Genomic DNA, 27,125 nt, shown 5'->3' on the forward strand with positions numbered 1-27,125 from the left:
AAGCTAACGACATACGTATTTTCTCAGTCGTAGCGTGGGGAAAATAAGAAAAATTGCGTAGCTAGTGGCAAACCTCGCATTGACCAATAGCATTCCTTGTATAATATTAATGAATCACACTGTGATATTTAAAATTAAAAATTTTCATACATAATGAGTGCTTGTTTAAGAATGGTTGAAGTTACCTACTTAGATCGCACATAAATTGCAATCTAAGTAACTTATACCCCTGTTCTTCTTCATTTATGTAATTTTGTTGCTATTAATATGACATTCACACTTGGATTGACCTTCACTTATCTGTTTATTCCTTCCTTCTGATCTCTTTAAAGGCTGTGCCAACACAGTGATGCATTAACTAAAGCCGATTAAATCATAAAATTCAAGATTTAAAAACAGTTCTCTCCCGTGGTTCTTTCAGAAACGGCTTTAATTAATACTGGCTTGGCACCGCCTTTAAACTAATTAAAAGGTAGCACATATGATGCTATTTTTCGCTGTTAAGTTTATTTTTGTGATTTTAAGGTCGGTTCAATTGTTTTGTTAAAAAGATTTTATTGGGTGAAGTGTTTTAAATCTTTAGTAAAAAGTATATTGCGAATAGCTGGTGGCCTAAAACTTGCCAAATTACATTATTATTATTAACGATTATTAACGATAGTTTGGCCACGAGTTTTTTGGCAATATATTTTTCAACATACTTTGAAATAAAACATGTTGCATTCATTAAAAAGATTGGTTCATTTTTTAGTTGGATCGTTTCTACTTAATTCGTATTTTCTTCTAACTTAAGTGGTTGGGTTTTTTAATTGATGTATTTTACTGGTGATTTTCATTATTTCCATCTCTTTATTAAAACATAACTCTAAAAAATCTGTCCCACTTAGATGCGTTTTACTTTAAAAATAATATAAACTTAGGTAAGAGATAACAAAATCTTGTTTTTAATTAAATTGTTGATGATAGTCATCATCGATCTTGATACGGATTGTATAATATACAGATAACATATTACTTAATAAAAACAAATTCGTTAGATAATAACAATCAATCTGATAATCAGAACCTCACTAGTACTCGTAGTTGTCAAACCACAAAATCGGTGAAACTTACAAGCGAAAGTGGACTTCTGAGACATAATATATGAGAATATTATGGTAATTGCAGTCAGCGTTTTTCAATCGATTACATAATAGATGCTATGGTTAGTGATGTGTGACGATCGAGATTGAGATTTACAGATAATCGGATGGCCTTGCAATGCCATTTTATCGATAGGGTCATTTGATAGTGCGGTCGAAATCAATATTGCATTGACAAAAGATAGGTAAGACAATACAAATTCCAAATGTATATTTTTAGATCTACCTGCGACAGCATATCGAATTTGTTTTATATTTATTATACCTACACTAGCTTTACTCAGATTCCGTTCTGAAATATCGAAATGAATAGCCTATGTCCTGTTCCATAGTTTAATCCAATGATTATAGAAGGTCGTTGGTTTAATCTGCCATGTGCCTTTCATCCAGATGCGTTCAACTGTTCTTAACGGTGTTACAAGCCCCAACTAATTTTAATTTTATAGACTAGCGGACGCCGTATCAGTTTTTCACAAATCACGCGGGAGCCAGATTTTTCCGGGATGAAAAGTAGCCTATGTGTTAATCCAGAGTAAAATCTATTTCCATTTCCATGCCAAATCGCTTTAGTCGCCGCACCGTAAAGTAGGAACAAACAAACATACACACACACAAACTTTCGGCTTTATAACATTAGTGTGATTTCAATAACTATTATTTTTGGGAGATTTGTTACATATATCATGATGATATTTTTTTTAAAGAGTAGTAGATTTGTAGGAATTTAGATTGTGATAAATGAAATGAATACTGTTGGTATTTAATATTATATGAGTAGGTATATCAATAACATTACTAAGTTCTTCATATGAATACAAGTAAACAATTCCAGTAGCTATATTTTTTACTCCTTCTATGGTGATCTTGATGGAGCCCGGTGTGTTCGATAGGTACTTTTCCTGTTTTCTTTTCTCATCCGATGATTAAACTTTCTTGTATTGGAATGCCGCTTCAATGCCTTGATCGAGGTAACCGCGTTTAACTGAGATAGGAAAAAATCGAGACTAATTAATTCCTCCTCAATGTTACGTATTTCACCGGACTTTAATTAATGTCTAAAGGTTTACTTTGTTCACGGGTTTCATTACAGCCTGATTAACATTATCATCAGATTGATTAAAACCGCAGAGCTGGGCTACCGTATTTCTAATAAGAGTGGTGAATTAAGAGCTTATACTCACCATCTGTCACCACGATGGATGGTGGGCTTGGGGTTAAAAGTACCTTAAAACGAACATTATTAGATGTTATTCATAATCTAGTTATATTAATGCTATTTTTCCTAAAAACTTAATACTGATAAGTACCTCCGAATGGCACTGTTACACAGATCACACAAAATATTTTGTTAGATCTGCGAGATTGGGATACGACACAGATTTGCCATTTACTAATTTTGAATCTGAAGTTTTTAATATAAGTACATTCTTACCACTAGACTTATGAATAAACCAAAAATTATAGATTTTGTATTTTATGGCTAGATAACAAAACCATGTAGCAAGGCTGTAAGTTAGGTGGAACATGGGGGGTCAATTTGGGCTGATGCCAAACTAAAAGATTTACGAGACGATTTAAGGAGGCAGGGTGGGGATTTCTGGCTAGGATCGCTTCGAAATTGGAAATTCTGCTATATTTCCTCATAAAGTCATAATCTATTTTATCTTAATACGTAGGTACTCGTAGCTACTCGTAGGTATAATTTTGTTAGATCAAAATGTAGTCGCTTTGTTTTCAGTATTTTACATTTTCTTTTACAAACGTTGATTTACAAATGTATGAACTCTCTGGTAGTATGGCTGCACACCAGTAGCGAAGAGTCCAAGTAAACCGATTCCCGTCGGAATAACTTTTATAAATCCATACATATTCATTGTTGCAATGAATATAAATATGTATGGATATATAAAATACCGGAGTTTGTATCACGCTGTACACTTTTCTGTTGGACGGCTTAACTTCATCTAAATTCTATCCTGCGCCACTGCTGCACACTCAATTATTACAAACTCGACTCAAATTAAAACTAATTATCATAATCTATATTTATATTTTCTTATATTACATAACACAATATATGAATGGATAAGAGTGAAATTTATAACAGAGGTATAATAAGGAAGAAAGATATGGTCTGGAATAGCACAAATGTGCTTTATATATTTCAGCATATAGGCTACTTTTATGCCGAAATTCCCATGGGAACGATATCTATGCCGGTGAAACACTATACTAGTTTTTAAATACATCTATAAAAGGTTCAATTGCAATAATTGCACCTGAAAGCAAATTTTAGTATCAATCACATTACATTTTTACCACCATCGTCATACCATTTTTATCCTGTTTATTTAAAGAAGGTTTCTAACAATAATTTCTATAGTATTTAAAACATCTTCTGAAGGACATACGTAGAGATTTCTCACAGGCACGCCTAGTAGTAAACCAGTCCTTGTTTCACATACACGTAACAGCGATAAATAGTTACGCAACAAAAAGTAGCATTGTACATCTACAAGTATCCAGTTGTTGGCTACAAATTGCCTTTTTACATCGGGGTACTTTTTACCATACAATTCGTAAAAGCTATTGTCTTAACCCCACGATATTTATTGTCAGCGTGATATACTTAGACGATTATATGCACTAATTAAACAGGGGCGTGATGAATGGTCGGCTAAAACGTTTAAATTGCCGGCGGAGTTAGAACCCCCCGACGTAGCCCTGAATTCATTAGGTCCTAGCCATAACGCCTGAGGGGCGGCCTAGGCTTACCCCTCCGCTAAGCGCGCCGTGGGGATGCGTCCTGAATACATTAAAGTGCAGTTGGTAAGATGGGCTCGAGGGTCATACGTTTATTTGTGAACAGCGAAGGGTTACACTTACGTTATACGTAAGTGTAACCCTTCGCTGTTGTATCTTTTGCGAACTGCGTTGTTGTATCTTTGTATGACTGAAGAGGCGATGTCTAGAGTTTAGGCGCTAAGTTTCCTAAAATATATTTTACAACTGCATTTTTTTTTGTGAAATAAGTATCATAATATACATTTATTTTATTTACAATTACTTTCACAAATGTTAATAAGAATAATAAAAAATAAATAAATTAAATAATTATAACAAATACACACCATCTAATTGTGTACTGTGTAGTATCATTATTTTAATACATATTCTATCTATTAGGAACAAATATGTATATTGAGAAAATCTATATCATTTTAAATATTAATCGTACCTAAGAGAGCTTTAAATTTTGGTAGATAGGTAGGTATATGTTATGGTACAAATAAAGTAAAATAATATTATATTAATTAAAAATCTTATATTCCACTATATTAATATAGACAAAAACTTAAATTCTTTGCGATACGTTTAGTTTCATCCGGAAAACTAAACAAAACGTCTGCTGGTTTTCCCGAATACGCTTTTGTCATGACGGCGACTGAATAGTTACAAAGGCAGTCTGTTCCTCTCAAAATCTTTGACAATGCATGTCATACAAAGCCAGGCTACGAGTATGTATATATTGGGGACCTACTTTATTAAGGACGTACTATGCTACCTATGCTATTGTACACGTCAAATACTTAACATATAGTTTACTTCCAACTCGTATATCATCGCGTACATGGTATGTAACAAATGATTGTAACAAATATATATTTTAATATGTTTCTTTGTATACACAAGATGTTTTGTTTTTCCTCAGTCAAAGATAAAATTGACGTCATTCCCGCGTAAGTCAAAGAGAAACATTCACGAGTTTCATACAAAGTTGAAAGTAATTAAAAAGCTTTGTAACTATCTTAAAACATGAAATCATTTACTTTGTTGATTAATTACTATATTTGTTTCTTTTATAATACATATATTGATATTGATAATTACTTGGATAATTATGATTTGTACATAAACATAATAATATATATGAAGGCAGTTTACGAATTCCGCGTTTTCAACTTACTCACCAAGCCAAAAATAACAGCATCCACAGTGGTCCTGTTACTTGGGTTAATTTTCAAGGATACTTTCTCGCCATGGGAAGGCAAGCTTTTGTCGGACTTTAACCGACCGACCCCACGGTGTTCCGACGATCCGCCTGATGACTGGGCCACGGGAACGTTTCGTAAGTCACCGCAACATAGCCAGCATGTAGAATAGACCCAGTAGGCCAACTGACTTTGACGTATGTTAGTGGACGTACAAGTCACGTGATTTCGTAGTAAATTTATCTAATCGCAAAAATGAGATTATAGTTAAGAAATGTCACCCGTTGTCAACTGACAATCCTTCGTGGATATCATGTACTCTATGATATTCACGAAGGATTGTCAAAAAGGTAAATGACATTGCCCAGTTGACATTGTGATTTTTGTTAACAATGGGCTTTACTAAATGCGGTAGTTATTGATTCGATGTTAAGAAGAGGTAGGTAGACTCCGCGCCACGAAAGAAGTCCCGCCGCTAAAACCTGTACTAAAATTGACAATAAGATCGCCATTACCAAATGACAATAAGCGCCAATAAGACATTAGCGCTACGTCTATGAGACTTGTTTCGTGGCGCTTAGTCTAACTTACGTCAACTGGCTGCATGCTGGCTAGGTTGCGGTGGTTTACTAAACAATTCCGTGGCCCGGCTGGCCTATATCCTATAGACATCCATTAGTGTAAATCAGTAGAACTCTATTGACATCAGCACACTAATATAAATTATAACAACATCACTAAACACTTCAGTGTGATAATAATGCCAAGGTTAGCGAACGGATCGTCTATACATATAATTAAAAGCATTAAAAATACAAGTTTCCTTACAAGACATTATTGTTTAAACAAGTGCATCTTGAGTCAACGGTGATTAATCCTTGGGTGTTCGGATTTTGTATAGGGTTGTCAAAATTCGTAGCAATAGTGTTTGGCTCGCGTTATTTCTGACATTGGTTTAGAGTTTAAAGCAGGGGTAGTCAACTTGAACAAAGATCTACTGCTTGCAATCCACCGACTAATTTATGTATCAAATGACGTGTGCAGCAGTAATTATGTCTTGGATCCTGCGCTACCGTTTACAATGATCAATTCTCTCATTTATTTATTACTTCTTTTTTTTAAATTTTTAACAATATAAGTATAATAAAATACAAAACATTATTAAAAATTTATAAAAAAAAATTCACCCTCCCGCTGCGGGACATTTGAGTGTCCAAGCAACCGGTGGTCAGGGCTCCAGAGTGAGGAACCTCCTCACAATACGCGCCGTCTCAAGAATCACTGCCTTTTGTATCCGACTCTTGATCCAACAGTTAAGCGAAAGCTTCTTAAGATGTTGGTCGAAGCTTTTCGCTATAAGACCATTGACTGAAACAACTATCGGAACAATAATAGTTGACTCAACATTCCACATGGCGGTAATCTCGTGAGCAAGGTCCAAGTATTTTGATACTTTTTCCTTTTCGGCTTTAATCAGATTATCGTCATGTGGAACAGTAATATCAACAATTATTGCACGACGCACTGACCGATCGACTAGCACTATATCAGGTCTATTGGCTACAATATACCTGTCAGTGATAATCGTTCGGTCCCAGTAGAGCAATGCACTGCTATTTTCAAGAACTGACGCTGGGTCGTACCTATAGTAAGGCATCTCAAAATCGATAAGGCCATATTGAAGAGCAAGCTGTTGGTGGATTATCTTGGCTACTTGATTATGTCTGTGCAAGTATTCGCCGTTAGCAAGGTGAGAACACCCGGACACAATATGCCTGAGGGACTCCCCAGGACGATGACACGCTCGACAGATGTCTAGAGTGCCATCTTTCATAATGTGTTTCCGGTAGTTTCTCGTCTTTATAACTTCGTCCATAATTGCACAGACAAAACCCTCGGTTTCCCCAAAGAGGTCACCGAATTGCAACCAAGATACAGATGTTATTTGATCTACATCCGGTCCAGTAAGGGCCTTGTAGAATCGTCCATGCAACTCCTTGCTCTTCCATATTGCCACACGATCTGAGTTACTGATTACTATAGGCTTGCGCCAGTTCTCTTTGCCTAGGGATAGCGGGGTAAGTCCCTTATCCACTGCAACGACATCCTGATACATACTCACATTCATCTTGAGAAAATGATCTCTGAGATTGCACACCTCACGATTATGGAGGTTCCTGGCGTTTAAGAAGCCACGTCCTCCACACTTGCGTGGGAGGTACAATCTCATTACAGATGAACGGGGGTGATGCATCCGGTATGACGTCAGCAGTTTGCGGACTTTACAGTCCAGGGAATCCAGTTCGGTTTGAGTCCACTTTAGAATGCCAAAAGTGTATATGAGTAAGGGCATGACCCAGCTATTAAAGGCACGCACCTTGTTACCGCCTGATAAAAGACTTTTTAGGACTTTTTCAGGCGGCCAAAGAAGCGTTCCTTCACTACCTGTTTCATATTCCCTGCCTCAATACAAAGTGCTTCTGTCATTCCAAGGTATTTATAGGTCTCGCCTTCAAGGAGTGATCTGAGAATGACAGTTCCTGAAATAACTATATTCTCGGAGCTCACTATCCTTCCTCGCTCTACATTGATGACCGCACACTTGTCTACACCAAATTCCATCCTTATGTCATTGCTAAAGGTTTGAGTAATCTTCAGCAATGACACTAGGTCTGTACGCTTTGATGCATACAGCTTGAGGTCATCCATGTAAAGCAAGTGAGATATGAGCTCACCACCCCTGCGAAGGTGAAAGCCTAGCCCTGAATCCCGCAGTAAAGTACTGAGAGGATTAAGGGCTAGACAAAACCATAAAGGGCTCAAACTATCGCCCTGGAAAATACCTCGCCTAATCCCTATCAGTTCATTCGATTCAGAACACTCAGAAGCGCCTGGGTGACGAAGAACTGTCATCCACTGTCCCATACATGACTCAAGAAAAGAGCATAGTGTTGTATCGACCTTGTACAACCGCATGACCTCCATGAGCCATGAATGAGGCACCGAATCATAGGCCTTCTTGTAGTCTATCCAAGCAGCCGTGAGATTTTTTCTGTTTCGCCGAACCTGTTGGCAAATAGCAGTGTCTATGAGGAGAAGTTCCTTTGTACCACGAGACCGGGCCTTACATCCATTCTGTGTTGGGGCCAAAATATGATTTGCATTTATATGCATCGTTAATTTTGATGACAGAATGGATGTAAGGAGCTTATAGATGGTGGGTAAGCATGTTATCGGTCGGTAGTTTTTGGGGTCTGTGGTACTTCCGGATTTGTGTAGCAGGAACGTGACACCAGTTGTTAAAAATGCCGGTAGCGATCCAGTGTCAATGGCATTTTGAAATTGCACTGCCAAGATAGAATGGGCGCTACGAAACCATTTTAACCAGAAGTTGTGCAATCCGTCCGGTCCTGGGCATTTCCAGTTTGACGCCGGACGAATTGCACAACTTACATTTTCTGTAGTAATGGATATCGGAATCATTTTTTCCACCATTGCACACTCTTCCTTGACAGTACTCATCCAATCGCCTTCAGTGTGGCCTACGGGGGCCGACCAGATGCTACGCCAGAAATCTGACATAGCATCAGAAGTCGGAGGTTCCCCATCTGTCACACAGACACTGGATCGTTCCCAGTTCCTGTACACTTTCCGTTGGTCACTTTGGAAGATCCTATTCTGATTATACCGGTCAATACGCTCTTTATAACGCCTAATGCGTTGTGCCCATGCATAGACTTTCTGCTTCAAGAAGTCAATGCGTTCGGTGACACAAGCCAAGTACTGGAACGGACGTGTGTCAGTCCCAGCAAAAGCCTGAGTCACAAATCGCATAACTCTAGGACGATTGTTGCCCTCCTTGAAGCAGATTAGCTTAGCTATGAGAGTTCTAGTCAGTGTGATACGCCTTTCGATTCTGGTCCGCCAAGCTGGTGCTTGACCCGTCCTCTGCGGAGCCGTGCGTGGTTCAGGGAATTTGACACCCGCAATACGACACGCCGCAACGGCTCCACAGAATAGAATCGAATGCGTATCACTTAGGTCCTCAGATGTTACGAGATATTCACCTAAAATCTGATCTAGAACCCCCACTAACGCCATATTTCGTCTATGTACAGGCAAACGAGGCAATTTTGGTCTTAAATTAAGAGGCATGTACCTATATGTCATAATAGAATCCTCCAAAGTTCTCCTCAATTGCTCATAATTCTGGCTACTTACTTGCATATCGATACCATCCTGTAGCACCTCTGGGATGTTGGTTTGCAATGTTTGCTGAGGTAAGCTACGGATGGTATCGATTTGTACGAAGTAGAGCGCAGTCGTTCAAGGTTAGCTTCATCCAGCAGATGACGTCGCTGGATTGCTCGCACCTGATCCGATAGTCGCTGCGCAGTCACGATCACTGTTGGCTCAAGAGTCTGAAACATAGACAACATCCTTGACCGGTACGCAGTAAGGTTAGTTCCCCCCTCTGTTGCCCCATAGTACGCACGCATGACGCTCTCATTGAGTGGACGAGACCATCTCATGCGGCGCACTATACCACCGGTAGCGGGAGCACTCACTGGAGCCCGCAGCTCCACTTGCCCCAAGCTCTCCGGTAGTATATCGTCGTCACTCTGCTGCTGGTATTGTTGCTGTTGTTGTTGCCGCCGCCGTGTGGTGACACCCCGATGAGTCCTCCGAACCGGAGTGGGTGTCACATCCCCCGCAGATGTTGGCGGGGTTTTAAATTCCTCCGGCGACGACGGCGATGATGACGACGATTCATAGTTCTTGATTTGTGCGCTCGTTCTGCCGCCTCCACGTCGCATGTTTTATCTTATTTGGGTTCATTGTATTATTCACTTGTTATATTGATGATAATTTCTATTTTATTTGAATTATTTATTGTATTTCTTTAAATTATTAAAATTATATTTAGTTGAGTGGAAAAAAACATGTCATTCCCGACGGGTGGCAAGTGTCATTATTTTTACAATTATTCTTATAGACATATTTTAAACGTATTATTTTGGTTTATATCTGTCTATAGCCGTGACTGGTTGACCATCTCTGACCTAGAGTTTAACTTTGATTAATATATTTGTCATTGCAGCTATTGAAAGTCCTAAAGTTAAAATTATATAAATCGTTAACTATTATAATAATAATAATTTATCTATTTAAACATTATATAACGTTAAAATTCGTTAGTAAAGTCAGAATTTAGTTTTTAACCGACTTAAAATATTTTTTACATTTATACTAATATTATAAAGCTGAAGTGTTTGTTTGTTTGGTTGAATGCAATAATCTCAGGAAGGTTAGATAGCCCATTTATCGAGGAAGGTTATAGGCTGTATATTATCACCGTATTCCTACGGGAACGGGAACCACGCGAGTGAAACCGCGCGGCGTCAGCTTTTAGATATTTAGTTGAGTAGGAGTAACCTATCACGCTTTCTCTTGATATTTGATAAGATGTCATATTCTTTTACATTTTACCTCTACATAATTTTCACTTAATAGGTATGTAACTGCTAGTTATGTGCATAAATTAAACTGAAGCTAGGATATCCTCGAACATGAAGTAGCCCTGTTCTGTCACGTAATGAAATCGCTTTTGTCCGTTCAGCCTCGCTCAAGGACTGCTCGAACGTTCCTGAAGAGAAGAGAGCCTTTTCCATTAACGAGTTTGTCATCAAGTCTTGTTAGGTCAATAACATTAGATCCAATTCTCGAGTTCTTCCGACGAGTTCGTATAAAATAAAAATGTTTGTGACTCATGTCGCCTGATCATTTTAATTATAGAGTTTGAACGATTGGTCATTATTATTATTATTTTATATTGACGGTTGTGTAAATCAAGCTGTGCAAGATTTTCTGTTTTGCGATCATGATTTATTTGTATTTTCTTTTTTTTATTCTTATGGCTCGGGGTGTTCTTTAACGAAAGCTTATTGTAATTATTATAATATAAATAACGGGATGTAAACTGTAAGATTATATTTTGTATAATATTGTAAAGATTATAAAAGTGATCTCACTTACGAAATGTTAGGGGAATGGAGAAGAATTGGAAAATGGGTCTGGATCCCTGTCACATTTGTCATCTTCAAAATTGGGTGATTTTTATGCAAACTTATAAACTTATCTTCTGGCATTATGTCCTTAGCACCAATTATCTGGGTTGTGCATAAAATATTGGTATGCTATTGTGTATTTTAAAATGCAACGTCGCAGCTTTTTTTCACAAAGTCGTGTTTTACACGAATAGTCTGAATTATTTGAATTAAATATTGTTATTCGGTTCCAATATGTGGTCTCGTCAACACCTGAAGTTATGGGAAATAGGCAGAATGGAAATTATTAATTTAATCATCATTCATCATTCAACCAACCAATCAACCCATATTCGGCTCACTGCTAAGATCGAGTCTGCTCTCAGAATGAGACGGGTTAGGCCAATAACTAATATAATATAAATAGTTACTTACACATATTTTGGTGTCAATAACTGGGTATATTATTTCGTTAGTACGTTTCGGTCACAGCACGTGTTTAGCACACTGATGGCTCTGAGAGGCACCACCGGGCACGCAAGGCTACTTGTATTATTTATTATTACTTAGCCGAAATATTAAGATGTCCTCTACGATCATTACAACAATGCGGTGTTTCTAATCTTTTTATACATACGTCATGCACTGTAGCAGTAGCATATCACTACACACATAACTTTTATTAATTGTCCGGTTGTACAGGCGAATTTAATTACGAATTACGTGTCTGAAATGATGAAAGAGAAACATCGTGAGGAATACCTGTGAATTTCCTTAATTCTCTACGTGTGTGAATTCTGCCAATCCGCATTTAGCCAGCGTGTGGACTAAGGCCTTACCTTTCTCATACTGAGAGGAGACTCGAGCTCAACAGTGAGCCATATATGGATTGTCATTGATGATGAATGGTAACATAGTTTTATAAACCACTTAATAAGTGTTATAAATGTCTGTATACATATATCCATACTAATAAGTATAAATGCTAAAATGTGTTTGTTTGTTACGCTTTCACGCTTGTTGTATGTTTGTTATATTTATTAAACTGAATATCATGAAATTTTATATGTGCAATCATACAAAAATGAAAATAGGATAAATTTCATCCAAGGAAAATGTTCCCAAGGGATAGAAAAATAAGGTTTACTTGTGGCTGAAGCCGTGGGAAATAGCTAATTAGTTTATAGACATAGGCAAGTGATACGTTTTTGTATGACTGAATATTGAGTTTTCATTTATTTTTAGGTAATGGTAGATAAGGAGATACTTTTCTTCATGTTATAAACCGATTTTGGAAGATAAACCATAGTATAAAAACGCCTAAATCTTTACGGTTACAATAAAAAAAATCGAAGACCGTTAAATAAGGTTACCAAGTATGGATAATGGGCGTGTCCGGGCTTGGACATTTAAATTATGGACGTTTTTTATACGCACTCATGCTTATCTTTCCATGACAACGACTTAGCTTCAGAAATGTTAAATATTTGTCAAGGATAACAACTATGTCTCTAAAACAAAACCCGTAGTAAAATGTGTGAGATACCTTTGCTTGAGACTAAATTTTACGATTATGATGGGGCATTTCGATTTAGTTTCTAGCTAGGTTTTATACATACTGTGAACATATGACTTTCTCAAAACCTTACAGTAACTTTTAGTAAAATATAAATATAAATAGATACGTAATAAAAAAATAATGAAGAAGTAAAATAATAGATATACGAGCAGCACGATCTAAAGCAGCTCCTCAAAACAAATTAAGTATGTGAATTCTCAAAAATTTAGCTTTGTTAGATATTTACGTTAAAAACCCCCGAAGGTCATGCAATTATTAAAATTACAGTCTCCATCAAGTATCAATATTCTCTTTCAGTCCTTTCATTTTAGACCCCAATCGAGTATACTTGCATATATTCTGTTGTTCTTCCCCACCTTTAACTCAACAACAACTTTTAAACAGCTCAACCGATTTTCATCAAACTAATTATCTAAGAACACTCGCAGTAAGTCACATTTCATACAAAAAAAACTAAATTGAAATCGCTTCATCCGTCCGGGAGCTATGGTACAACAGACTGACAGACAGACACGTCAAATTTATAACACCCTTGCGTCGGGGATTAAAAGATCATTGATTTGACATCGTACTTAGTGAAACAGAAGTACTTGTAACTTCTTAAAACATTCTAAAATTGGTGTTATTTCTTGAAAGTTTTGTAGTAGAGTTCTTTTTGAAAGAGCTCTATGTAAGTGATATTCGGTCTACGATTGCCGGCAACTTAATTTTCCATTTGACGGGCACAGGGTGTCGCATTGTATATTGTGTTTATTTTCTTGTTATTTTTATTGTTTAAAAGTTAGCCCTTAATACAAACTTTTTTTTTTTAAATTCTTTACAAGTTAGTCCTTGACTACAATCTCACCTGATGGTAAGTGATGATGCAGTCTAAGATGGAAGCGGGCTAACTTGTTAGGGGGAGGATGAAAATCCACACCCCTTTTCGGTTTTTACACGACATAGTACCGGAACGCTAAATCGCGTGGCGGCACGTCTTTGTCAGTAGGGTGGTAACTAGCCACTTTTAAACTTATTCTTTACTTGTTGTTTACTTGTGTTCCTGCCCGGAAAAACTTTATTCTGTAGCCGAAAGATTTCAAGTAGGCAATCTGGTTGGTTCATAGACCTTTGCTCTAAATAAAATCGCCGTTTAACTGACCTGACGCATTTGCCAAAGTAAATTTATGTTTTCTGCATAAAATACGAAAATGATATTACTGTTAGGTTAGCGATTGCGTCAATTTTCATCATACGTCCGGTGTTTGGTTACTATTCACAATGAACTGTTATGCATTCTTATTTATAGTTTTATATGGAGTATGCCGCCATTAGACGGTGATGGTGTAAACAATGGATCTGGCACCGCGCCACCAGTCGCGAGTCGCTATCACCTTGGTAAACGTCTTTATTGACGACTGATTCAAGGTTGATTGGAAACAGATTTTTAATTACCGTAACCTTTACAGTCATCTGCAAAAATGTTTGAAAATGTGGGATGTATCAGTAAACTAATTTATGAAAAATCACTAACTATAACTGCTTCTATATTTCTGCTATTTTAGTATTAGAGTAAAAGTTCCCTATTAGCGAGGGATACGTTATTTTAATGTGCCGCGAATACAGAAACCACGAATATGAAATGGTATTTTATATGGGATTAAGGGGATACGTACATTTTTAACCAAATTTTTTCTTGCTCGTTAGTTCTTAAAAGCTTCTTTTATTCTGACTGATATTCACCAGTAACATTTTCACTAATGATAGTATATACGGATTTTATAAAATGCGTTTCAGGAATGTTTAAAAACCTGTAGCGTGATATGGCTGGCTACATCTCCTCTTTTCCAAACTACTCGACTATTAGCCTAACCCCTCTCATTCTGAGAGGAGACTCGTGCTACACAGCCGAATATGGGTTGTTAACGATGATACAAAACTTAAACTTATATACTCATTCGACTACGTATGAAAGGGCAAACAACCCGCGCATTATTATCACTAATAAATAATGCAACAGTAATAGCTCACTCGCAGCTCTAACATAATTTAAAGATGAGTTGTTTAAGCGTGGGACACACTGATTACCACGAGCGAAGGTGAGATGAGTAATTTAGTTGGGAACTAAAACCTACGTCAAACTGTAAAGGCTTGTTCGGACTACTTGAGCAGTATTGTCCAGTAGCTTAAAAAGCTGCTAAACGTGTCTGAACATCAAAAATTTAGTCGAGTAGGCTAGTAAAGTATGCTAAAGTAGTCCGAACTAGGCTTAAGGACCTTAAGCCTGCAATAGCCAGATAAACCGCATTTTATGGAAAGCTGAAAGTTTGTAATGCTCCTAACATAGTACAGTCAACGATTTTATACTATCAGATATGTTACGTGCCTACAAAATCACCGCAAAATCTGATCCGAATTTAGTTACTCCACTGAGCGCATGCACAATTTTGTGTTTACTTGCATTATATATTTATTTTTATTATCATTTTTACACTTCCTGAACCCACAACTCGACATTGTAGACAATATTTAGGTACCTATTATTTGTTTAAATAACTTTTACTCTTAACATTTCAGGCCAAAAACCCTTTCCGAACGACCCTTAAGCCGAGGTCCAAGTCTCAGAGGAGACGCCCTTAGAAAGTCGTTCCGCCCATCTACTCTGCTTCTGCCTTCGGGCCCTATCATTATTAAAATATAATTATCAAGATTTTTTTAGATATAGGTGAATTGCCGGGGTTGGGCCTTCCCTTTTTCAGCTTTCATAAAATGAGGTATATCTGGGTATCGCAGGCTCTCGGTTATATTTTAAAAATATTATTAGCTAATACTATCGGTACGCCCAGAAACGTCATAAAGCTGTGGTTACCCGCGCCCACACTTGGCTATTTAAGTTTTGAATGTATTTATTAGGATATTGGTTATTAATAACTTGGAACGCGTAACTTCCCGGGTTCATGCACTTGTGTACCATGGATTTAAGGCAACTTACACACGAATCACAAAATATATTTTAGACATTTTACACACGAATCCCAAAATATATTAAATTAATATGTATTGTGATGATAAATATCGTAAAGAATTATGTTTTTAAAAGACCAACTATTCTATTTATTGCCAGCTCTTCTCAGCAAAACTTGTCTTCCGAACCGGTGGTAGAGTCTTCAAATTAAAGTCAAAGTTTTAAAAGTGCTCGTGACTAAGCCAACTTGAAATAAATGAATTTGGATCTTGAGATTTTATAATGTACCTGAAAAAATATTTATATCAAATTTCAATTTTAATACATGTATCTACGACTAGGTAGATGTTTTCTTCAAGTTCTATGTAATGTAATTGGATGATTAATATTTAATTTAATGGATTATATTATATTTATTTATTGAGCATATCCGAATCACTCGAGCTCAGTGCAATCAAGCATTTTAGAATTTAAATCGATTTAAATTCTAAAATGCTTGATTGCACTGAGAACTTTACAGTCGATTCAATCAAGCATTGAATCGACTGTTAAGTTCCCGTTCAATCAGCATATAAATTACGGATTGTATTCAGCTTATGTTTGCAGTGACGTATAGAGCCAATTTTGGTGCAAGTAGGTGGTATAAACAAAAGAAACTATTCTGGTCCCTGATGTATAAGGATTTATCGTACGATTTCTACATTTTCAATCAATGTTCTATTGGTACTTGTTAATGTCATTCAATTGATTTGGAAAACCTACTATTGAGTATATTTTCGTGTAACATTGTAAGTATAATCTCTTACTTTGAAGGATTATTTGTCACTTCTATAGTTTAACTGAAAAAAGCTATCTACTATGAAACATGATATTTTTTGCCTTGAATAAGTTACGAAGTTTTGTTTTTGAAATATGGAATGTCGTACAGACTTCGTAGTTGGATAATTAAGCCCGACTCGATTTCCGTAAAAGCGGGTGCAAGAGGCCTTAAGTTTCAATACTCACATGTTGTAATAATATTATCGCATTTTCTTCTATCACAGATGAAACTTTTTAACCGACTTCAAAAAAAGGAAGAGGTTCTGAATTCGACGCGTATTTTTATGTTTGTTACCGTACAACTTCGTAGTTTCTTAAACAATTAACACAGTGATGCATTAACTAAAACCGATGAATCGATGAATGATAAAAATGATGATGATCATTAACTTTAAGATTTAAAGACAGTTCTATCCCGTGGTTCTTTCAAAAACGGCTTTAATTAATACGTCACTGGCTTTGCACCGCCTTCAAAGTGATCAGAAGGTAGCACATACGATGTTATTTTTTGCTTTTTAGTTTGTTTTTGTTATTTTGAAGTCGGTTAAATATTTTTGTTAAAAATATTTTATCTTCTTTGTAGAGGAAAAGACAATTTTAGGCCAGACTAAAAATCACTTTCTCCATTTGTCGTTATATTTTTAGTAAGTGTAAAACCATAACGAATATTTTGTGTACATAGTCAAAATTGTAAACGGATCAATAAACGGTTTCTACGTAAAATATTTTTTTTAATCTTTACAAGTTAGCCCTTGACTACAAATCTCACCTGATGGTAAGTGATGATGCAATCTAAGATGGCAGTGGGCTAACTTGTTAGGAGGAGGATGAAAATCTACACCACTTTCGGTTTTTACACGACATTGTACCGGAATGCAAAATCGCGTGGCGGTACGTCTTTGTCGGTAAGGTGGTAACTAGCCACGGCCAAAGCAGTCAGACCTGGACCGATTAAGAAAACCTAAATCAGCCCAGCCGGGGATCGAATCCAGGACCGTCTTGTAAGTCCACTGCGCATACCACTGCGCCACGGAGGCAGCAAAATGATGCAAAATGGTTATACCAGTTAGTACAAATTCAGTAATGAAGCTATTACGTTTTACTATGAACTATATAGCTCGCATAAAATAATAATTAGATCACTGACCGTAGCTGAAAATGTTTCATTACCCAAATTCATTCCCCCAGTTCAACAATTACTGTATTCCGGTACAAATATCCAGCTTATTGCTTACAAACACGTTTCATAGGAAGAGGAGCTAAAAATAAAGCTAAACGTTTGTTGGTCCGCGAACTGTAGCATGATACGATCTAAACTCGCATAATTTGCTCAATGATACCGTCTGTTATAGGTATAATAACTACCTAGTTAGTAAACTGCATAATATTGTGTTTTTATCTTTTATCATTCTCGTATTATCTATACTTAATATTATAAAACTGAAGAGTTTGTTTGTTTGTTTGATTGAACGCGCGAATCTCAGGAACTACTGGTCTGATTTGAAAAATTCCTTCACTGTTAGATAGCCCATTTATCGAGGAAGGCTATATATTATCCCCGTAATCCTAAGGGAACGGAACCACGTGGGTGAAACCGCGCGGCGTCAGCTTGTGTACTTATAATATTCAATTATTTTATGTCTAATTCTATTATTTTTCTACTAGGGGACACCCGCGACTTCGTCCGCGTGAAATTTAGTTTTTCACAAATCCCTCGCGATCATGAATTTTTCTAAAATCAGAGTAAAATCTATCTGTCAATTCCGAATTGGGCCAGCGTGGTGGAGTATTGGCCGAAACACCTCTCATTCTGAGAGAAGACTCGAGCTCAGCAGTGAGCCGAATATGGGTTGATAACGAAATGGTTTGGTTTGGTTACTAGCAGGGCGTATAAATATATTAAAGCGAAATGTCATCATGAAATCTCAAAAACCGCTAACGTACAAAGTTGAAATGTGGCAGGGAAGTAGTTTTATAGTTAGTAGACATGCGCTAAGAATGGATTTTGCAATGGGGCCGGATTAAGGAGGTCTAAGGGCGGACGAAGTCCCGGGCGTCCACTAGTATTTCTATAATTTAATGGTCAGGACATTTGGAGTCATCAGATTTGGTTATCGTTCTTAGTTTTGTAATGTTGCTAAACACTAAATTTATTAACTGTTCAGACTTCACAACATTTGCTTCTCAGCATTGTTCGAAATACAATCACAGGTTTGTGAACTGCTTAAACAAATATTCGTACTTTAGATATTATGACGCAAACTTTTGTTAACTTAAAAAGATTAAATAAGTGATATTTATTAATAATTACCATTGTAATGTCTTTAACAGTAATTAAGTAGTTAGAAAGTGTTAAGTTTTACTTTCAAAAATATTATAATTCGCTGTCTCGTACTTGCTGTCTCTATCCCAAAAAATCTAAACTCAAACTAAAGCATTTGATATGGATATTATAATCTCCGTAAATTAGGTAATTATATTGAAAAGTTAGCGTTTATAAAATTTACAAGTAATTACTCAATAGTACTTTTAAGACAACGCGTAGTATAGCTAAGTTTGTTTTGAGCTTCTTATTAATTATCTTCACTTGTAAATATGTATGTAAGAAAATCTTGGAATCTTAATGTGACCCACTTCCCGGTCTTGATTAATGAAATTTTGCACACGCTCTGAGTTCTGATGACAATACATGACTAGCTAAGAAACGTCATTACAAATCCAATATGGCGGCCTCCCCAAGATGGCGGACAGGCTGTTTGAAATCAAATGAAATCAAATGCCAGGGTTTGCTGTCAGGAATACGAAAATTAGTGCGTGCTAAAAACGTGTTTTTTAGATTTTTAATCTATTATATTATTAGAGTAGCTACGTTTGGAAACTTCATAGCTTTATTTTTTTACGACTTTAATTACCGCAAAAAAGTTTACTAATATGCAAACTTACCGTGCATGTTATTAATTAATAAAGTTTTTCATTAGGTATGTACATACTTACTTTTTGTTTTTTTGCTAGGCTACTAGTTACTACCTGATACCAACGACCTTGAACAATAATTTGCTTTTTTTACCGGAAATGTTGCGAGTTTTACTAACTATTTTTGCATCAGTTACGTAAAACTTACGTTTACTTACAAGCTATTAAAGAAAAATGTAACAACTTTATGTGTAAGTTTCACGACACAAGAGTAAGCCGTTTTGGAGTGAAAAATCATATCAAGATAAAAACAGCACTTTTTAAAATTGCTATTTTAGAAAACAGAAAACTTTGTTCTGCAGAAACTGAAGTTTTTATAACATTTATAGTCAATATACTTACGTTTATTTAAACGTATATACTTACGTTTAAATAAACGTAAGTATATTCGGTTAAGAGACTGAGTAAAATATTTGTTTTAAATAAGATTAATTACTTAAAGTTCTTGTTTAGGCGATAGAGTAGGAAGTTTAATAACGAAGGCGATAATATAAAGTGGTTAACATAATTCACCTGTAGTTTATTTTTAAAAGTGTCACGAACCAAACCGTTCATTGGTCTCTTATTTTCAAATAAGGTGTGTTGTGCTCAATACGTTCGTACCTACCTACTTTTATATATAAATAGAGCAGCATTGTGTGTAGGATATTGATTGTTTAGTATAATAATGTTATCGGTTTTCATTCATTTATATTAGTTGATTGTACAACGGTCGATATTCGACCGGTCCAATTCTACAATGAAATGATAAGACTCGTATCTAGGTACGTTGTAAACAATTATTGTGATTAATGAAATAGGCGTGTCAACATTTTGTTTCACTTTATTTTTTTTTAACATAATTGATAATACATTTTATTAATTAGCCTTGGAAATATTTCTCTATAAATACAAATTAACTTCTTTAAATCTTGCCTTCTGTGCACGATTCCTATGAAGCGGTTTAAATTTTTCCTTTTAATAACTACACCTGTTATCTATTGTTTTGAAATTGTGGGATTAAACCCAACCAAAAAAATACATAAAGTTTGGTTTGTTTACAGACCGGCATTTTAGGGAGCTCTTTACGCGACGAAAACTATATGAAACACCGATTCGTTGATTCTTGATCTTCGACAGGGAAGACAGGGTCTAGCGAATCAGGCCCTTATATAATTCGATAAAATATAACCCAATTTATTAGTGATTATTTTTAGATAACACTAAAGGCGGCACAATAAAACATCATAGGGATGTTTAATGGTCATTCTAAAATAAAATATAAAACATTTTAAATTTTAATCAGTATCATGAAGATATGTGTATAAATATAGACATGTGTATTTTTTTATTAAAATTTTTATTAAATAGGTATACTATTTTTCTTATTTGAATTGTTAATTTATCAGTACTCTGTCGCCCTCGTCAGTCCCCTGGCTATGTGGCAAAATCTGGAAAAATTTGATCCTTAAAAATAGAATATTCATTAGATTAGCTATCTTACATACCCAAATTTGTAGAGATATAACTTCAAAACAATACTGAACAAAATATGCCTAAAAGTTCCCGATTTTCGTAGAATCACACAGATGTCTTTTAAAATTGGACATGTTTAAAATATTCAACAAACCTTGTGCAAAATATCGTAAAGGGCAGTGCCCCTATGTTCATTGAGCATCGTTACGTCTTGTTGCACTGCAGGCAACCAGTGATTTATCCGTCAATTGTTAGGAACGATTCAACTGACGACGCACTCATTCGTAAACGGACATACGGCTATTCCACTTACATCAGATCACTATTAATACTGAATTAATAGGCTTATGTTTAATGATCAGGTGAGAACGACACGCTATTAAGCAAATCCTTAATCTACTTAATACTATCTACTAAAAGTAGGTTCATGTTCCGTGTACATATATAATTAATGTGAAGTGTTCAATGGATTTATGCAGTGTCAAGAAATGTAAATGAGTTTACAAAGGCCTAAAAAGACAAAATTCAAGATGTGGAAGGCATTCATACATAGGAAAAGAAAATACAGTGACAGTTTACAATGCGATACGGATTCATACGCCGCTCTAGCGGCGATGCAGGGAGGTAGCGCGGCTACACTACCGCCATCCCTCGATGCATTACGAGCATGTAAGTATTTTTTCTACTCGCCGCTAGATGGCAGCATTCGTAACTAAAACTGGCCGGATAAAATGTATACATCCAGTCTGGTCATTTTAGTAATTTCTTTATCCAAAATATTAATTGATATTTTGACTGGTTTGCTAGAATAATTCAAGTTCTTATTTAATTTTCAATAAATTTTATCAATTGAATGGGTAGGCATTTTGTTCGTAAGGTATGGGAACATCAAAGGAAGCTAACAATAACCAATGATTTTAAGAAAACATGATTCATACAATTGTATAACGATGCTGAGCATAACAAAAGGAGACTTTAGTTATCTTTATAAGGTCAACAATGAATTGCTGAGATTACCTTCGTGATCAACGATTCAAGGGCACAAGAATGAATGAAAATTGACAGCCGAGATAAAGTAAATTCAGCTGTAATAAGGATGAGGTGTAACGGAAATTAGATCTCAGTTCATTAGAGTTAAAATATATCGTAAAAGTGGATATGACCTCTCCCTTCGATTCGAAAACGGTGAAGGAAAAAAAAACATCGTGAGGAAACATGCATACATGAGAATTTTCAATTCTTTACGTGTGTGTAGTCTGCCAATCCGCATTTGGCTAGCGTGGTGGATGGAGTAAGGCCTAACCCCTCTCGTTCTGAAAGGAGACTCGTGCTCAACAGTGAGCCGAATATGGGTTGGCCACTACGCCGGCCAAATACGGATTGGTAGACTACACACACGTAGAAAATTAAGAAAATTCTCATGTATGCAGGTTTCCTCACGATGTTTTTCCTTGACCGTTTGAGACTCGTGATACCTATTTAATTTCTAAATATACACATAACTGAAAAGTTGAAGATGCATGCCCCAGACTGGATTCGAACCTACGCTCTCCGAATCGAAGGCGGAGGTCATATACACTGGGCTATCACGTCAAGTCATTATCAGAGTAATTATTCAGAATAATCACAATTTCTCTCGTCAGATAAAAAGGGTACAGTATACTATTCTGTAACGATGTTCTTTTAATGTGTGAGTTTCGAGTTTGTCTCTATCTCTATCTAACACGATACTATGGATAGAGTGAAATAGAGACGAATTGGGACAGCCTGTGTAGCGTCGCAGCACCGGTTCACTCACACTTTTATTTAACTACCCTATAATGATTATTCTTGCTATTTATCCTCTTCTGTTTGTTAATTACTTTTGTTCCTAAATATTGTATTATGCAATAATAACCTGTGCACAGTAAAACCAACTGTGGTTTGTGTTGCACTATGGTTAGGCTTAATTTAAATGTGTTTTTTGTTGAATAATAAATAAATAAAAAAAAAATATATTCGCAACTCACATTGACGATTAAAAACATTGTAACCGAATAGCGCTACTGGTCACTTGGTCAGAGGGATATGTAGTATTTTACACTTGTGTCGCATGTTTTCATAACCTAAAACAGTCATTGGATAGGCCTTGGTAACTTATACGGACACAATTGTCTTTGTCCGAAGCAAAAAGCGTGAAAGGACATCACTTGGCAATCCCGCAGAACCCCTATTTGTATAGCGATGGAACAATGAGATGGCCATAAAAGAAACTGAGAATAAATCCACTACTCATTGTAAGACTATACTGTAGTCACTGTAGTTGTGGTCTTGTGGTTACGGCGCAGAGTAGGCATCCAAAGAGCTTGCAAATGATATAAAAAATAATGTGTGCACTGAATTTGATTCTGTTCGACTATGTCATCGTCGTCATCAACCCATATTCGGCTCACTGCTGAGCTCGAGTCTCCTCTCAGAATGAGAGGGGTTAGGCCAATAGTATTAGTCAATGCGGATTGGCAGACTTCACACACGCAGAGAATTAAGAAAATTCTCTGGTGTGCAGGTTTCCTCACGATGTTTTCCTTCACTGATTGAGACACCTGATATTTAATTTCTTAAAAATGCACACAACTGAAAAGTTGGAGGTGTATGCCCCGGACCGGATTCGAACCGACACCCTCCGGAATCGGAGGCAGAGGTATAGGATAGCCCAGTGGATTTACTGGGCTATCACGGCACTTCCGTGTCGACTATGTCATACCTACCCATAAACCTAGTCTTTACTACTCATTGGAAGAGAACGGAAATATTGGTCATATTTACGAGTATATTATTTTGATAGTTATAAAATAGCAATAGCGGAAGATATCATATTTATATCACGTGACGTGTCGATAATAAATGTCATTCCCATACAAATTTCGGAGCGCTTGCGATTGTAGAAATTGAATAGACGTGCCACTTAGGCTACAGGCCCAGGCTTGGTTCATTTCCTGAGAGACCGTTTTATTTAAAAAAAACAACCACTTTTTCGTTGTATGGCTGGTGGGAGGCTTCGGCCGTGGCTAGTTACCACCCTACCAGCAAAAACGTACCGCTAAGCTATTTAGCGTTCCGGTACGATGCCGTGTAGAAACCGGAAGGGGTGTGGATTTTCATCCTCCTCCTAACAAGTTAGCCCGCTTCCATCTTAGATCGCACACAAAAAAATTTATTAGAGATGTTATATTTAAATTTAGCAGTCTCAGCAGATGGAGTAATTTTTAATCGGTTATTATTAGCACTGTCTGCTGCTAGGTTGTCTACGCGTTTGATACAATGCGCCTCCCACGACACGGTTTCCATAGTTTTACGTAAATCCGCTAATTACTGCACATTTACACAACAGGTACTAAAGAGTTCCGCTCCCAGCCTCCACAATAGTAAACATTATGAAAAATCATCACACAAATTATTGTGATTTGCAAAGCATTGTTATGAGTTAGGTATAGACCCCGGCAAGCAAGGCAAAGTCCAAAATCACAGATGACAGCAAGGCAAAGTACAGGTACAATTATAAAGAAAAGTGTTAGACGCGTGCTCTGTGTTTGCTCAGTACATTAAAGATGTAAAATACTCAAATAGTTGAAAATTTCGTACGCGATTGTATTGGCGTTGTATGGTTACTCGTTAGTAATTCGCTAACACCTGAAAATGTGTCACTGCGCTTATTTTAACTTACAGGTAGAGTTGTTAGAAATAGTCAAGTTTCAAAAGTGTTTACACTCAGCGTACGTTTTTTAAATGTAGTATTTTTTTTCTATTAACGAGAAAGAATACAATGGTAATTTAAGCTAACGTATCCTGATAACTATACAAATCAGGCCCACGTGGAACGGTGGCAAGAATACTGGCTGCATTTCCGCCATTTTTGCATTTGGACAGGCAGGCAAAAAATGAGCCAGTCCCTCACCAGTCGAGGCGGTGAAATGAATTAAAATGATTTAGGTCGTATACTTAAATTATAATCTAAAAACATTAAAATTTCTTAAAAACATCATAAGTAGAATATAATCTATTTTTCTTAGACCATAGCCTTTAAATCTCACACAAATAATTACCCATCCATGAAATAGGAATGAGGCCAATACGTTTGAGTGCCGTTTTGTGCGAGACGTCGAGACAAACCGACCATCAAAGTCTGCAGTTAGAGGTTTTCTGTTTTCTATGACCTAGAAGAAACAGCGCGGTGAATCGCAGCGTAACAAATAACATGTTTACAAAAAGGTATTGTTCTTTCATAGGACTTACAAAAAATAGTTTTGGAGTTTACTCCTTAAGAATTGATTTTTCATATATAGCCCACGGTATGAATAAAATATGGGCAGAAAAATTCGATGAACGAATGACAGCGCTACGTTTTTTGTGCGCAAGCTATTCTGCGCACCTTTCACCGTACGCTGCGCTGGCGGCCTTCTGCTCCTCGGTGCACCTTTCAATTTCCAAACGTAGTATTGAGACGTACCTACAAGCTGAGGGGCAACATACACCTATTTAGATCTGAAAGAGTAAACTCCATTCGTGCGTCGGAGCTGACACACACTTTTTATTTTTTCTTTCTATGACAAGTTACTTGACTGAGATCTCACCTGATGTTGAGTAACGATGCAGTTTAGGATACAAGCAGGCTTATTTGGAAGAGGTACAAGTTTACTCCACCCATACCTCTGACGGTTTCTACGCGGCATTGTAACGGAACGCTGAGTCGCTGGGTGGTATGTCTTTGTTTGTAGTGTCGCAACTAGCCACGGCCGAAGCCTACCACCAGACCTGTGTCATTTTAAAAAATATTAAAGCCCGTGCTGGGAATCGAACTGAGGACTTCTCCGAGGACCACATCATTACCACCTGCGCATGAGATGCCGTCAATAATTCAAAGAATAATTTAGAATGACGCAAAATGGGAAAACGGAGATGAATAGTAATATTGCTCTTATACGCCCGTCAGCCTAATGCATAGATGTGACGGGTAGCAGCGACAGTATACCATCATTTTGTGGTAGAGGAAACACCTCGAGCAGGTAACAGGACTTGTGACATGGGTGTAGGTTTAAGGGATCCCTTTATAATGCATAAACACTCATCTTCCCTGCCCGACATGTTCTCCATGCATGCACTAAACATTATCAATAATTACAACTCAAAACATTATAATATAGATGTTAAGCCATAAGTGCTTTTAATTACATCAACAATTATAACCTTTTGACCGGAACACAAAAAAGGTTAGTGGCATAAATAGACAAGTCGACTGTTGGTAGTACTTCCTAGGTCGAGCTGTGTTACGAACAGCTGTACTACTAATAAATGTACGTTTTGTCGTGTAAACAACGTGCCATTTTGTGTACCTGCAAGCGGAACAAATGTCTTTACCTACCACACCACAAAGACGAATGTTTTACAGGCTTGACCCACTTATACTAGGGCTGCTCAAAAAGAAATTAACAAAAACCTATTATAAAAAACGCTCCTACATCAATGAATTGGATTTAGGTCACGTCATAATTTTTGTCGTATCCCTTTCAGAAAAACCTTTCATTTGATACCCATATTATGGGGATGCATTTTAAATAGCCTGTCCGCCATATTGGATTTAAGTCATGTGACAATTTTTTTCGCATTCCTGGCAGCAAACCATTTCATATGATATACATATCATGGGGGTGGATTTCAAACAGCCAGTCCCCCATTTTGGGGAGGCCGCCATATTGGATTTGCAATGGCGTTTCTTAGCTAGCCATGTATTGTCATCAGAACTCAGAGCGTGTGCAAAATTCCTAATCGAAGACCGGGAAGTGGGTCAAATTAAGATTCCAATATTTTTTTACATACATAGAAGCTAATTTAAAGCGTGTTAAAATTTGCTCGACATTCGACATCCCTGTGTTTCTAAATATAGGCTCGGTTTCGTTCGGCCTTTGGATGATTTCACGATGAATTCCTCATGTTAAAAAGGTAACGTAGAATACAGACAAAGCTTCCGGGCTTAGATCGGTGCTAAGAAATCCCAGGCTTTCTATTTGCTAGCTGGGTTTTGTATCGTTAACAAGATATTGCAATTTTATATTGCATTTTTAACGAGTTGGTAATAATATCTTAATTACTTCAACTGTTACTTGTATTACAGAATCATTGTTTCATTTCGAGAGTCTA

At 36.7% G+C, this 27,125-nt stretch overlaps 1 protein-coding gene across 6 annotated transcripts in view; it reads left to right on the plus strand.

Moving 5' to 3' along the window:
- The window catches only part of LOC112054536 (ras GTPase-activating protein raskol), a 230,303-nt gene that overhangs the window by 106,823 nt on the left and 96,355 nt on the right, over nt 1–27,125 (plus strand). The window contains exon 2 of one of the 6 annotated variants that reach the window (XM_052881298.1): nt 21,314–21,620. The exons of the other annotated variants lie outside the window; for them this stretch is intronic. Within the exon in view, the coding sequence (XP_052737258.1) occupies nt 21,446–21,620 (175 nt within the window). The 5' untranslated portion in view covers nt 21,314–21,445. The remainder of the gene's footprint in view (nt 1–21,313; nt 21,621–27,125) is intronic. 6 annotated transcript variants of the gene reach the window in all.

The sequence above is a fragment of the Bicyclus anynana genome, chromosome 4 (genome assembly GCF_947172395.1).
Source record: "Bicyclus anynana chromosome 4, ilBicAnyn1.1, whole genome shotgun sequence".
Taxonomy (NCBI): domain Eukaryota; kingdom Metazoa; phylum Arthropoda; class Insecta; order Lepidoptera; family Nymphalidae; genus Bicyclus; species Bicyclus anynana.